This window comes from Mus musculus, chromosome 3 (assembly GCF_000001635.26).
Source record: "Mus musculus strain C57BL/6J chromosome 3, GRCm38.p6 C57BL/6J".
Taxonomy (NCBI): domain Eukaryota; kingdom Metazoa; phylum Chordata; class Mammalia; order Rodentia; family Muridae; genus Mus; species Mus musculus.
The window spans coordinates 84,085,799-84,101,569 of record NC_000069.6 but is presented as its reverse complement, the minus strand read 5'-3'; the positions used below and the strand labels follow the sequence as shown (position 1 = coordinate 84,101,569).

Here is a 15,771-nt window from a genome sequence, read left to right as displayed (position 1 = left end):
TGCGCTGGGTGTGTGCTGCCTCCACCTGGCTGCCATGGTATATGGGCGTGCGCCACTGCTGCCTGGCTGCCACTGTCTATATGTAAATGATCAGTTCTGTGTTATTATAGGACTTGCAAAGAAAGAAGAGAATGTACTTCACAAGCTACAATATAGAGGCTGCTCCGAGCAAGCAGTGTTAAGCTCAGCAGACAAGTTCATCGAGCTGCTCTAAGCATATTCACCAAAGGAGAGCTGCCTATAAAGATAAAGGAAGGCCTAAGCAACTCACAGAGCACATAGTATTAGTAAAGAAATAGAAACCGTACTAGAAGGACTGAGAATAAACTCTGGAGTTTAGAACTGCAGCAGCCGAACTGAGGTCAGACTGCACACAGTACGGATTGAGCTGACGCGGAAAGAGTCAGCAGAGTGAAAGATGGCACCATAGCGATGGTCTGACCTTAGGAGGAGGAAGAACCAATAATGAGGAAACCTTTTCAGATCTGACACCTGTGGCATCACCATCAAATTGTTGTAATTAAGGGCCATTTTGAAAGTAGCAAGAAAGAACCAAGTCGTCCTAATCAGGGATCGTCACTGAGATTAGCCACTTATTTCTACTCAGAAATCCCGAGGCCAAAAGCATTTGGGGCAGGGAGGGGCCTCGGGGAGGATGCATTCTGAATACTGAAGGAAAGCTGTCAGTCAGGGATTGTATTTCCAGAAACAGGCCCTCCAGAGATAATGGGCAAAGTAAGATATCTTAGTGAACGACTACTAGCTTGTAGCAGAGGAACCCCTCAGAACTCTGAAGGGAGCTCTTCAGATGGAGGGAAAGTAACATTGGCACCGAAGTTGCTCAATATGCAGAAGAAAATCACTAGTGAGGTTAAGTAGACAATTTACATATACCGCATATATTTACCTTTTAATCTGATTTAGGAGGCATCTGTGTAAAGCAGTCCTGTTGATATACCACGTGGTGTATAAAGTACAGTCCACTGCCACAACTGCATACCTGATGAAAGTGGTGTCATCCAGCAGGAAAGATGGGGATGGAAATAACGTTGAGACTTATCTGAACTAGAATGCTAAAGAGTCAGACATTAGTGCCAATCCTGAGGATAGTCACCAACAGATAAATCTGAGAATCCTTAGGATAGTACCAAAAATACCAAAAGATGACAACACCACCCCCAAAGCCCATGGTACAAAAACCAGCAGGGGAAGCCAGCGTTAAATTTCTTTTGTAGAGTATTTTCTGGCAAGCAAAATCTGGGAGTTTCTTTTCTTTTCTTTTCTTTTTTTCCCCATTTTTTATTAGGTATTTAGCTCATTTACATTTCCAGTGCTATACCAAAAGTCCCCCATACCCACCCACCCCCACTCCCCTACCCACCCACTCCCCCTTTTTGGCCCTGGCGTTCCCCTGTACTGGGGCATATAAAGTTTGCAAGTCCAATGGGCCTCTCTTTGCAGTGATGGCTGACTAGGCCATCTTTTGATACATATGCAACTAGAGACAAGAGCTCCGGGGTACTGGTTAGTTCATATTGTTGTTCCACCTATAGGGTTGCAGTTCCCTTTAGTTCCTTGGGTGCTTTCTCTAGTTCCTCCATTGGGGGCCCTGTGGTCCATTCAATAGCTGACTGTGAGCATCCACTTCTGTGTTTGCTAGGCCCTGGCATAGTCTCACAAGAGACAGCTATATCTGGGTCCTTTCAGCAAAATCTTGCTAGTGTATGCAGTGGTGTCAGCGTTTGGAAGCTGATCATGGGATGGATCTCTGGATATGGCAATCACTAGATGGTCCATCCTTTCGTCACACTTCCAAATTTTGTCTCTGTAACTCCTTCCATGGGTGTTCTTTTCTTTTTCTTTCTTTCTTTTCTAAGACAGGGTTTTCCTGTGTAGCCCTGGCTGTCTGGAACTCACTCTGTAGACCGAGCTGGTCTTGAACTCAAATTTGCCTGCCTCTGCCTCTGCTCTGGAGTGCTGGGATTTAAGGTGTGTGCCACCACTCAGCTACCCTGAGTTTTGTTTTGTTTTTTTTTTTTTTTCAGTTTTGTGTGTGTGTGTGTTTTACATTATTTTAGAGTGCAGAAATTTGAGGGAGAAAGGGAGAGAGATAGAAAAACTTTAAATAATTCCACTTAATACAAACATTAGTTATGGAAAAATTGAAGGATAAAAGGGACATCTATCTGACCAAGTGCGCCCGTTTCTTTCTGTTGCTATGATAAACACCGACCAAACATAACCTGTGGATGAGAGGGTTTCCTTTGGCTTGTGGTTCTGGAGTCCACAGTGGTGAGGCATGGAGCAAAGAGCTGGCCAAGCACATTTGAACTACACACACAAAACAAAGCATCAGACAGAAGCCATCGGTATCTAAACTCCAGAGCCCACCCTAGTGGTGTGCTTCCTCCAGCAAGGCTCTGTCTTCTAAAGGTTCTGTGATCTCCCCAAACAGTGCCACCAACCAGGGGGTGGGGGGTGAGGGGGATGTTCAAATCTGAGAGAATATGAGGGATATTTCTCATTTAAACCATCATACATGGGGAATGACAGAATGTCATGTAAATAGTATCTAATTATACTAAGTGAATATGGCTTGTTTCCCAGTGAAAAGGCTGGGGAGGCCAAGAGGGAAGGAAATAAGTCAACTAATTATATGCCACCTAGAAAAGACTCCTATTTAAAGACAAAAATATGTTGAAAGTAAAAGGCTGGAGGAAGACTTACAAACAGTAATTGAAAGGGGTCATAGCAACTACACTAAGAGCAAAGAAAATAGCCTGTGAGGTGAGTTACTGCCAGTGTGGCAAGTGCAGTTATGATGATGATGACGGATCAGAACATAGAACATACAGGTCATGTGTGTACATAGGATGGTTTGAGAAAGTACCCTCCCCTGCATGCTGGTTCCCAGCTGATGCCACTGTTTGGGGAGAGTTAGGAGCTGCAGCCTAGCTGAGGGAGTTTGCCCAGGAGGCAGGCTTTGAGAGTTTGAAGCTTTTTACCCATTCCCTTTGATCTTTGCCTCCTGTTTGTATTTGAAGCTCTCTGTTGCTACCTCCATGCCTCCCTGATGCCTGCTGCTTGCTGCCATGATTCCTGACCATAATGGAACTCTTTAAGCCAGATATATATTTTTTCATCATAGGGTGCCTTTGGTCGTGGTGTTTATCATAGCAACAGAAAAGCAATTAATATATGCAGATAAAACATGAATTATAAAATCCATGGGGCAAAAGCCTAAAGAAGTAAAGGGACAGATAGACTCACATGCTCCTCATGCAGGTGGTCCGGCTCTGGGTTAAATCCTGGGTATCCCTTTGCTAAAATCAGATGAACTAGAACATAAGGATGCAGATTTACCACTGAACTACGGATCCAGACAGTGTTCAGTGATGGAATGTTTAAGTGACTCTTTGAAGCTGAGAGTAGAGAACTGTGTCTGCTAACACTCGGTGCCAGCATCGTTCTGCTGTCACAGCAAGACAAAGAGGTAACAAGAAAGGAAAACTAAGTTCATAGTGAAAATCTCAACCAAATACTCGTCGGCTCAGTGCAGCAGCCCAGGAGAAGGATTACTCACCTGGCAAAGTGTCACTTGTCTTGAGCACGCAGGGTTTGTTGTGCCTGAGAAACAACATAGCTAACCTACAAAAATGCAAGATACTATAAAATAAAACTTAGTGGGAGGAGGACAACCACATCTTTGTCTAAATAAATGAAAAATAATTGTTCTGCTTTTGTTTTGTTTTTGTTTTTGTTTTTGTGTGAGGCAAGGCCTCACTGTATCACTTTGGCTGGTCTAGAATTCATTATGTAGACCAGGCTAGCCTATTAATTGAAAGTTATTCCCCCTGACCCCTGTCTCTGCTCCTTGGGTGTTGGATTAAAGGTGGCTACCACCACACCCAGCTAAAAGACATTCTTTTTAATTTAATAGTCATATGTAATTAACAGTATTCAGTAAACTGGGGCTGAACATGAAGTTCCTCAGTCTATGCAGAGGCCGTGCTCCTGATAGAATCCTCCCTCATCACGAGTTCCGCCTGGACTAGATGTTCTAGCTAGGGCAGCCAGTCAAGAAAAAACAAACAAACAAAAAAAACCTCAGAATACTCAGTTTGAAGAGGAAGAACTAAAGGCAGTTGCTTTTAGATTATATATTTTTGTAGCTATATAGACAATCTTCAGCATATTTATATATGTGGAAACAAATGCCCCCACAATAAATTTTCAATAGTATTTATATACACAGAAGTAAACATCCCTAAAACTATTATGACTAATAGTGCCAGAGGTTTACATTACCAAAATGTCAATACTTTAAAAACCATATGTGTGGGGATTTTTAAAGATTTATTTATTATTATATGTAAGTACACTGTAGCTGTCTTCAGACACACCAGAAGAGGGCATCAGACCTTATTTCGGATGGTTGTGAGCCACCATGTGGTTGCTGGGATTTGAACTCAGGACCTTCGGAAGAACAGTCAGTGCTCTTAACCACTGAGCCATCTCTCCAGCCCCACCATATGTGTTTTCTTTGTTTGATTGTTTGGGTTTTGCTGTGTCCAGGCTGACCTTGAATTTTTGATCCTCCTGCCTCAGCCAATTCAGATGCTGGGATTTCATTACCATGCTCAAGTTCATTTGTATCTTTGTATGCTAACAACGGACAAATAGAAGCTGAAGTTATGAAAGGAAAATCTGTGGTTTTGCATTGTGTCAAAACAGAGCAGATAACCTATGACTAAAGCTATCAGAAGGGTAAGATGTGTCTAAAAACCATGAACACTGTTGAAACAAAAGAAAGATGCCAGACAATAGAAAGACATGCCAGGTTTGTGGAGTGAAAGGCTTAATATTGTTAAGGCGAGCATACTCAGATGTCCTTCTCCATGATCAGTGAAGAACCCATCAGAGTTCTACCTGCTTCTTTCTCAGAAGTTGATAGAGTAATGCTTAGGTTCATATAAAAGTAGAAGCGACCCAAATAAAAAAGAATATATTATTTAAATATTGAAGACTAATTTTCTTAATTCTAAATTTAATACAGTGTCCAGCAGTTGAGGTGGTGTGGTGTTGAGTCATGAGAGACATCGATTAGTGTAGTGGAACTGCAAGTCCAGAAGTCAACATGGTTGATTAAAATCAGGATTATGGATTCTCAGATCACTCAACTGAAAAAGAAATCTTTTAATGCTGATGGGCACAGTTAGATCTACAAGTGCAATAAATTAACCCTGACCTTACTGCTTACCATAGCAAAAACCTGAATGCTCCAAAGACTTAAATGTAAGGGCTCAAGCTACAAATCTCTCAAAAGGAAGCTTAGGCATGTATTTTTACCTCCTTGGATTAGCCAGTATGACAGTAACAAAAGAAAGCATACTTGAGTTTTATCAAAACTGAAAACTTTTCCAAATAGCAAGATTTTAGAAAGATAAATAATGAGAAGAATGTTCTATTTGACAAATAGGTAATATCCAAAATATATAAAGAACTCATAATTCCATAGTAAAATTATCAAAATGCCAGCTTAAGTGGTCAACAGATTAAACAAATGTTCTTCCATGGAAATAAACAAATGGCCAATAAAACACAGCATTTGTCAGTAGCAGATCAGAACCACAGTGAGATGTCTGTTCACATTCCTTAGGATGGAATTCCCCCCCACCCCCACCCATTTTTAATTTTATGTGTTTGGGTGCTCTGCCTGTGTATATGCCTATGCCCCATGTAAGTGAAGTACCCAGAAGGCCAGAAGAGGGTATCAGATTCCCTGAGACTACGGTTATAATTGGTTATGAGCTTCCACGAACCCAGGTCTTCTGAGAGAGCAGCCAATGCTCTTAACCACTGTGCCATCTTTCCAGCCCCAGATGGCTACAGTTTTGGTTTTGGTTTTGGTTTGTTTTTAAGATCACAAGTGTTGGCAAGGATGTGGAGAAATTGGAACTCTTGTGTAGCTGGTAGGATTACAAAGTGGTACAGTTACTTTAAAAAGTAAAGGTCTGGTATGATGGCACACACTTAGAATCCTATCACTTGGGAGCAGAGGCAGGAAGATTGTCAGGTTTAAGGCCAGCCTGACCTATATAGTGAGGTTCCAGATGAGCCAGGAACTTAAGGTAAGACCCTGTATCAAAGAAACAAAGAAAGACTCCATCTCAGATTATCCCTTCCTCAAAATAATACAGACTATGCAAGTCAGCAATTCTATTTCTTACACCCAAGAGAATTAAAAGTATGTTCAATGCAGTATCGTTAGGATTAGTGGAAATGGCCCAATGTCTGTCAGCAAATAGGTAAGCGAATTGTGAAATGCATTTTACTATAAAAAAATGATGGGTATTGATGACCCCTGAAAACACAGGTGTACGGAGAGAAGCCAAATTCAAGAGAATACATGTTTCCTTCACACTAAGTATCTCCACAGAGTAAAGCCATAAGATGGAAAGCAAATGGGTGGTTGATGGGGGCCAGAAAAGGGGGGATGTTGTCTGCTTTGTATACCTAGTGCCCTATTGTTGGTAAGATGTTCTATAATTAAGATAGTGGTAATGATTATACAATCCACTGATTTGATAGGGTGAAATCTGTCATATATAACTCTTATGTTATTTTCAATAAAAAAAAAAAAACATCAGAACTAGAGAGATGACTCAGAGTTAAGTTCTTCCAGGAGACCTAGGTTCAATTCCCAGCACTCACATAGCAGCTCACAACTGTCTGTAACTCCAGTTGCAGGAGCTCTGTCACCATTACGCAGATATACATGTAGGCAAAACACCAACACATAAAATAAAAATAAATAAATTTTTTAAAAAAGTAAATGTCAGCGGGACATGGTGGTGCATACCTGTAATCCCAGTACTCAGGAGGCAGAGGCAGGCAAATCTTTGTTTGAAAGTGAATCCCAGAATATCAAGGGCTGTTACACTGAGAAATCCTGTCTCAAAAAAGCAACCAACCAACCAAGCAATAAACAAAAAAGTCATCATTGTGAGTAGTATTTATGCCTAGTTGGTCATGTCATTGTTAGGTTCTATCTAAGGTGACTTGGAAGATATTTGCACAAATACATTTAGTAGCAAATCACGTAGTCATTGCTCTAAATTTTTTGGTTTTGTTTTGGGACAAATTCTTACATGTAGTCCATGCTGGTCTCAGACCTGAGATCCTCCTGTCTCAGCCTCCAGCATGAAGTAACAACCATGTGCCTAGCTAAGGTTAGATATTTACTGTATAAAGTAAATGAAACGTTTTCTCCTATGGGATTATTTTCTTGCCTCTAAAATGTTTATTTTGATTTGTTGTGTAGACAAAGTCTCTTAGGACTCACTATGTAGACCAGTCTGGTTGTGACCTTTAAGAGATCCCCTTGTTTCTGTTTTCTATGTGAAACACCATGCCTCGCTTGTCTCTAAAAATGTTTAAAGTTAGATTTATCATAGTGTAGGAATATATACATAAAACTCTTACCACTAAGTTGTTTTTGTCATTTGATGAGGTACGTTGTCTCAGAAGCATCTCATTTAAACCTGTACTTTAGAGGCTGGCAGGGTGACTTAGAGGATGAAAATGTTTGCCACCAGGTCTCACAGCCTCTCCAAGGCGACCTTTCCACACCTCTGCTGTGCTACCCCCAGTAAACAAGCAAACAGACAAATAAAGTGTATCGAATAAGCCTGGGCTTTAAAGAAGTCAGTACAGTGGGGGTGAGATTCAGAACAGGGAGGCTGTTCACATTGTCTTCCTGTTCTTTACTGAGTGTAGCTGAATAACCCAAACTTTTCTTGAGCATTTGAGGAGGTTTTTAAGACAGTGTTAGAGTACCATTTGATCTTTTTCATGGTAATTTCTAATGCATGTGAAATTTATAATACATTGGTTCATATCTGTAGAGGGTTGGAGATAGTCTTATTTGTATAAATAAATGCATATTATTTTATCCTTTTTTATTTCAGGTGAAGCAAATAAAGTAGCTAAAGAAGCCGCCAATCGATGGACTGGTAAGTGGGACAGTGACTACAGCAAAGGCTCCGCCGTGGCATACAAGCCAGTGTCTTCACACGAATTATGATTCACCTTTATAAAAGTATATTTCTGTTCTGTGAGGCCAGCAGCAGCTCCAGGTCCAACTTCTGTGTGGCTTTGCCTAAGCTAAGCTCCTGATCACTGCCCTTTCATCTCTAATGAGGTGAAACTGAAGTTCCATGTGGCTTTGCTTTTCTTTGGTGCTGGGGACTGAATGTGAGACTTCATACGTGGCAGGCAAACACCCTCCCGTTGATTATATCTGCAGCCTACAGCTTCATGGGTTTGAATTTAGAATCCATTTGGGAGTATCATGGAATCCTGAAGGTTTGTCGCCTGCAAGTAAGAAGTGCTAATGTGTTGTAAGGGCTCTTTGCTGCTTTACTGTTATGAGTGTCTGTGGTGTACGCTCATCTTATCTCTGTGGTAATCCTCAAGGCAGGTGTGATCATTGCACCTCAGTGTGAAGAAACAGTCAAGGTCCAAGGAGTGCACAGCCACAGTGTGTTGGGCAACAGGAACTAGACTAGCTTTCTGAGTCTTCACTGGAAGCCTGCTTGCTTTTTCTGGTGTACATTTAAGAAGTAGGAGTTAATAGGGCACTGTGGCACCAGGTGTGGTGGCACCTGCCCACAGCTTAGTGGTTGGGAGGCTGAGGCAGGAAGACCCTGAATTTAAGGTCAGCCTGGACTAGATAGTGAGATTCCATCCTGTGTCAAGTCTTTTCTCCCAACAATGCATTCTGTGTATCCTAAAGAAGACATTATTTAGGAGAAAATAATGATAGTTATGGTTTATACACAAGTATGATTAACAAGATTAAACCTGCCAGAAAGTACCCCTGATGTTTCCCAATATTTGATAATAAAATGATGGTGACTGAGTGTTTCCACCTGGGGACAATCTAACGCTGCCCATGTATTAGTCCTATCACTGTGCTCCCACGGCAGGGTATGTCTAGGGCTGGAGCAGAGACGGAAGAACTTACAGGCTGTTGAGTCTCAGGTTAGCCTCGGAGAGCAAGCATGTGTGCCAGTTTCCTGCTGCTGGTTCAGGCTGTGTTTCACAGAATGCTTAGACCTCATTTCCCATAATCCATTTTATAATAAAATAAGTAGGAAATATTAATAACCCTTTGGCCTTCTAATTATCAGTCTGTCTGTCTGTCTATCACCTATCATGTTTATTTTATTTATATTTATTTTATTATGAGTTGTTTCCTAAACAAAATAGTGCTTTAGTGAAGAAAAGAGAAGAGAAAAAGAGCATTGTATCAGGTGAAGTGTAAGTGAGAAATATGTCATTAGGTATGGTGACACATGTCTGTAATCCCAGCACTCAGTAATTGGAGCAAGGAAACCAGTCTTGGCTATGTAGTGAGTTCAAGGATAGTCTGGCTACATAAGACCTTTCCCAAATAGCTAAGAAAAATAATAGTGATAACAAATATGGTATATAAATCTGATAAATGTTAAATTTTGAGTGTGCTAATGAAGCAAGGGGCCTCATGGATTAAACAAACGATGGTGGGGGAGGGGGGGCTGAGATGGGTCAGGATCTAAGTTAGACCCATATGACAGAAGGTGAGAGCTGAGTCTGACCTCCACTCATGCACCATCTCACACACACACATGCTCACTTTGCCCCTACCACACATAACGTAAATGAAAGTGTATGACTTTCCTCCAGTAGTTTGTGAGGAGCAGCACACAAGTGGTGGGAAGGACAGCGCGTGTGTGTGGCAGAGGGTAGCCGCTCGCAACGCCTCGTTTGCTCCCTGACCCTTTGAGCTTTTCTGAACTTGTGCCCTGTCTGGTCTCTGTGAATAGTGCCTGCCTCTCACTTTGGGGGACTGAGTAAGAGCCTGTCGGCTCCTCTCTTCAGATGGGATTTCAGAATGAGCTTCCCTCTCTCTCGTTCCCCAATGCAGTGTAAGTTCCAGTTGTTAAGTAAGCAACCGTAAGTTTTCCAACTCATCATAAACTTCCAAAATTATCATTAGAAAAACTGTGGGAAGAACTTCTTTCCTTTATGGTTAGCTGCAAATAAAACAAAACAAAAACAACAAAACAACACCATCCTGAGAGTTTGAAAGATGGTAGAAAAATTGTTTTTGGGTTTTATTGATTTTGAGATAGGGCTTCTCTGTTTGCAGATCTGGCTGTCCTGGATTTAACTTTGTAGACCAGACTGGCTTTGAACTCAGAGATCTGCCTTCCTCTGTCTCCTGAGGACTGGAAGGGGTGATCCTGTGCTAACAGAATTAGTTGTTGAGAACTGTCTTTCCCATGCTCTGGACGTGGCCTAGTTGGCAGGCTGCTCAGCATAGATCTCAGTTCCAAATAAGACCGCAGGGTAAAGAGTACCTCCAAGCTCAGCCCTCTGGAGGCAGAGGAAGGAAGGGCAGAAGTCAGTGTCATCTCACACTGTATGGACTTTCCCATGCTAGCTTGAGCTAGTGACTGTTTCATTCCCATTGAAGGTAGCAGCTTACTCATTTCACATAAACATGTGTTAGGAAAAGATGAAGATAAAAGATAAAGTGAATTATACTAAAGAAAAACCTCCCTGATTTCGAAGTGGTATTTATAGCAAAAATTATATTAGGTATCAGTTAAAGCCTGGTTTCTTTTTACAGCAGTGTCCTTGAAATATATCTAGAACCTCCAGACTAGAGAAGATGGCTCAGTTGTTAAGAGCACTCATTTCTCCTGCTGAGGACCCAATTTCAGTTCCCAGCACCCACATGGAAATTCGTAAACCCGCGTTCACCACCAGTTCTAAAGTATCCAACACACTGCCCTGGCCCCCAAAGGCTCCTGCATGCACGTGGTATAAATAAACTCATGCAAGCACATTCACACACACATACTTCCATCTTAGTTTGGGTGTCATTGCTGGGAAGAGATATCATGACCAAGGCAACTCTTATAAAGGAAAACATTTCTTTGGGGCTGGCTTACAGTTTCAGAGGTTTAGACCACTATCATCACAGCGGGAAGCATGGGCACACATAGTGCTGGAGGAGCTGAGAATTCTACATCTCGATCTGCAGGCAACAGAAGGAGACTGTGTGCCACACTGGGCATAGCCTGAGTATATAAGAGGCCTCAAAGCCTACCCCCACGGTGACACACTTCTTCCAGTAAGGCCACACCCACACCAACAACGCTTCCCCTTCTAAAAGTGCTATTCCCTATGGGCCAAGCATTCAAACACACGAGTCTGTGGGGACCATACCTATTTAAACCACCACAATATAATGAATACACATTGTTTTATTTTGTTTTTTTAGTTTCTCTGTGTAGTCCTGTCTGTACTCTGTAGACCAGGCTAGCCTTGAACTTAGAGATCCGCCTTCCTCTGTCCTCCCAGTGCTGAGACTAAAGGTGTGGACCACCGATAGGTTTTTAAGAATACAATATATTCTGATTATGGTTCCCTCCCAACTCCTTCCAGAATCTTTCCTACTTCCCCACCCACCAAAATCCACACCCTTTCTTTTTCTCTCTCATTAGGACACATAGAGACATCTAAGAAAATAATGATAAAATAAAAACAAACCAGAAGAAGACAAAACAAACAGAAGAAAAAGCCAAAGAAAAATTTCAAACACATAGTCATAGAGACACATTTGCACACACAGAAATCTCATAAAACACAACCAGAAATCAAAATATGTAATGTTTTTTAAAAAAATATTGTCTAAGAATTTAATATTTTAGTTTATAGAATGAGTGATTGCCCAAGCTTTTAAATATAGATGAGCTGTTATCTTGCTAAAGTTTTGCTACACTTTACATCTTATTTAACAAATTACATCATAATAAACTCAGGTGGTAGATTCTTTGTTCTGTGCTAGGAATCAAAAGGCATCTTAGTGCATGAAGTGGATGGAGTTCACTGCAAAAATCTTGTTAGCTTTCTATAATGCATTCTTATAAAAACAGTGGTATTTTGTTAGCACTATTGATTCTTTAAGGAAATATATATATATGCACATATATACGTGTGTGTGTGTGTGTGTGTATACATACTATTAACCAGACTCAAAGACTATACAGTTCAGTGCCTTTCTATCCAGTTAGGATACAGCACTGTTTGTTCCACTTGAGGTAGTAATATTTACTCTAGAAAGAAAATTGAATTCCAAATTTATATTTATTTAATACACAGAAACAAGTCCATGGAAATAGTTTATTAGAGAAAGCTTCAATTCCATGTATTGACTTTCAGGGTTGCAGATTAGATACTACAGATTAACAACAGAAATGACTACTCTCACCAATCTGAAGGCTGAGGTCCTGTGTCCTTTGAGACCACTCTGCCTTGCACATGGCTGCCTCCTCCTAAGTCTTCCCATCTTCTTTCCTTTGCCAACCTATGATCTCTCTCTCTCTCTCTCTCTCTCTCTCTCTCTCTCTCTCTCTCTCTCTCTCTCTCTTTGTGTCTTAACTATAGACACCAATCAGATTTTGCTAGGGTCTACCTTATTGATTTCATTTTAATTCAACCATCTTTTTTCAAAGATTCTGCCTCTAGAACATTGTATGCTAGGTGGTTGGTGGCTAGAAGGAGGGATGACAAGACATGGCCACAGCGCTTAGGAAGGTCTTGCTTTAATCTTTTATTTATTTTTACTACTAATGCACTATGCTCTGACAGACTTGGAAGACCTGCGCCATTGTTCTTATGTTTGTGGAAAGCATTTTAACTAAACATTACGAAATATATGAGAAATCTATAGAATTGAGGGGTTGGGGGAAGACTGTCATTCTTGCTCTGTGGGGCAGCTGCCTTTGCACATCGGTAATGCCCTGCATCCCTTGCTGCCGAGCACTGATGCTTGAGGCATAGGCATTGACCCCCCCCCCTTTTGTTACTGCACTGGGGTGAAGATGCTTGTCTCAAAATTTTTTTATACAATTTGGGGTTTCCCCGTTGGGGTAAATTCCTTTAACTAGGTGCAACCCTCTTTTTAGTAGTACAATACAAATTGCCTGTAAGGATGCTGAGGACACAACTTTTTCTATGGTATTTTAAGAGGAGTACCCTTTACACCCCTCTCGCCTGGTCCCTCAGGCTGGCTGCTTGTCTGGAAGCCATTACTCCGACTGGAAGGACAGAGGTCTGGAGAGAAAGTTCTCCCTTTGAGAGCAAGAGCAGCTGAAATTGCTGAGGGAACGAGCCCGGCCTCAGGAAGCTGCCCTGTCTGTAGTCTTCTTCCTCAGCACTCTTAAGGAGCAAAACACTTCTTATTTTAATATATCTGAGAGTCAGCATGGATAATTAGAGTACGATGTTGTATGATTGTGTGTTTAATTCTCAATTTTTTTTTCAATTTTTCTTTTTTAGATAACATATTTGCAATAAAATCCTGGGCCAAAAGAAAATTTGGGTTTGAAGAAAGTAAAATTGATAAAAACTTTGGAATTCCAGAAGACTTTGACTACATAGACTAAAATGTTGGTGCTAAACAAGGATCTGGGAGCTTGTGAATATGTCAAGGTTTAAACAGCTAACTAATGTTACCCAGTTATCATCTATCTGCTAATTGTTTACCGTTTTGAAGCTTTAAATAAAGTATACAATAAGGATGTCCTTCTCCTCTTTTTGGTAAGTGTATCCCACAGTACTCATTAAAGCAGAGTGGAGCAAACAGAGCCCCCCATCCTGTCAGGTCAGGAGTACATGGGATTCTTCAAGAGCAAAGACAACATGATAGAGTTTCCAGTCTCATTCAGATACTAAATACTGGATACATTTGAATGCCCTGTCACAAGGACAGACAGACAGACAGACACACACACACACACACACACACACACACACACACACACACACACACACGAGAGAGAGACACAGGACAGAGACACAGAGATAGACAGACAGAGAGAGAGAACCTTTAAACCCAAAAGGTTGTTTTACTTTATCTCAGTACTTGGTGGAACCGTTTATAATTGACATTCAGTCTGCTGCTACATCTTTGCAAATTGCAAATGAAAAAGTGTAGCAAATTATTGTACCTCCAATTTAGAATTATACTATAATTCCTCAGACATGGAGACTGCTTTGTTCTAGTGCTCGGTTCTAATACTGGAAAGAACAAGCCTATGGCCCACTGTCTTCATTTGTGCCTTTTCAGAAGATGAAATGTCTGTGTTCCTTAGAGCACATAAAACAGTGTGATTCTCCCCCAACCCTCTGCCAACCTATTTAAATAGAAAAGAAAAGGAAAAGTGCAGCTTAGTCATTTGAAGTATTTGCAGACACTACACATTAAAGACAAAAGCCAGCATGGCGGGGCTTAATACTACACATGCCTTAATATCTTCACACTGTTCAACTTTGGTCCTCTTTAAGTTACTTGAGCAGTGCTCCATATGTCTGAAATGACCCAAATGGCATCCAGGCCATTTGCTAGTGAATCGGGCCTTTGTATTTTCAGGAGTTGCTCTGGGCCTACTTAATCCCTTCCTGGTTGTGGGCAGTGCAAATGGGTCCACCTTTGTTTGTTCTTGGGGTCAGTTTATGTTGCCAGGGCAACAGATCTTCTCACTGGGTGAAGAATTTGATGTATGAAATAGAAGCACAGAGTTTAGCATGGTCCCTCATGGCACTTGGGATACTGAGGCAGAAGGATTGCTGTGAGTTTGAGACCAGCCTAGGCTGCAGAAGAAAAGGAAAAAGAAAAAAAAAATACAGTACTAAACATGGAAATTCAGAACTAACTTACTAATTTATTGCTGCCCTGTTTAAAGTGTTGCTATTCTCATTCGTGTTTCTATTTTCCTCAGAGTCAATTGGTGCTGTTCTGAAAGCAGGTAACTCATGATTTGGATCCTCAGGAGGATGGTGGGGAGTTAGCGAGGTGGGGAGCATTCATGAACTAATGAGATTATGGCACACCCTCAGCCACTGACGCGCTGGTAAATGGTTAATAGAGACTCTGGAAGGAGGGTGGGCCGCTGATACAGAGTTCATGTGTTAGAAACACACCTGGCGAGGCTCATACCATGATGATAGTGTAGACAGGAAGAAGGTCCTACCTAGGAGTGGCATGCTCTCGGGTAGTGTTCTTGTCATTTCCAGAGGTTTTAAAAACCCTTTATTCATAGGGGCAGGCAGGGTAGGCCACAGGTATGCATTGAAAGATCAGGGGCAGCTCAGAGGATCGCTTCTCACCTATTTGCCTTGTTGGGTCCGTTTCTCTTGTTGTTTCTTTCCCTCCTTGTATTTCCTGCTACCCAAGAGCCTCCAGGTGCCTCCACTATGTCTGTTTCCCATCTTGCCCCAAGGTTGGAGCCACACACCACTGTGGCCGGCTTTTGTGGTTTGGTTTTGGCTTTTGTTTGTCCTGTTTGTTTTGTTTTTTAAATGTGAATTCTGGGGATTGAACTCAGGCATATTTACCAAGTGCTTATACCTGCGAAGCCTTCCCACCAGCCATTTTGGAGGATATATCTTTGAGACAGGTTCTTCCATAGCCCAGCTGGCCCCAATTCATGTAGCTGAGGGTGACCTTAAACTCTTGGTCCTCTTGCTTCAACCTCATAAATGTTGAGATTAAAGGCATGTGCCTCATTCCTGGCTCATGTGATGGCAATGTTTCCACCGTTCATATGCAATCGTACAAATAATCTAAAGAGCAGTAGTAGTAACAAAATGTAGGAAAATAACTAGGAAATAACCAATTTTTAGTTTTATCACCCTTTCATAAATTCAGTAAAG

At 41.4% G+C, this 15,771-nt stretch overlaps 1 protein-coding gene across 2 annotated transcripts in view; it reads left to right on the top strand.

Moving 5' to 3' along the window:
- Mnd1 (meiotic nuclear divisions 1) overlaps positions 1 to 13,637 on the top strand; it is a 67,866-nt gene extending 54,229 nt beyond the window's left edge. Inside the window, exons 6-7 of one of the 2 annotated variants that reach the window (XM_006502262.4) lie at positions 7,971 to 8,015; positions 13,396 to 13,637. In XM_006502262.4, coding sequence (XP_006502325.1) covers positions 7,971 to 8,015; positions 13,396 to 13,502 — 152 coding nt within the window. In that variant the 3' untranslated portion in view covers positions 13,503 to 13,637. The remainder of the gene's footprint in view (positions 1 to 7,970; positions 8,016 to 13,395) is intronic. The other variant, NM_029797.3, reaches the window with a different exon arrangement.
- The last annotated feature ends 2,134 nt before the right edge of the window (positions 13,638 to 15,771 follow it).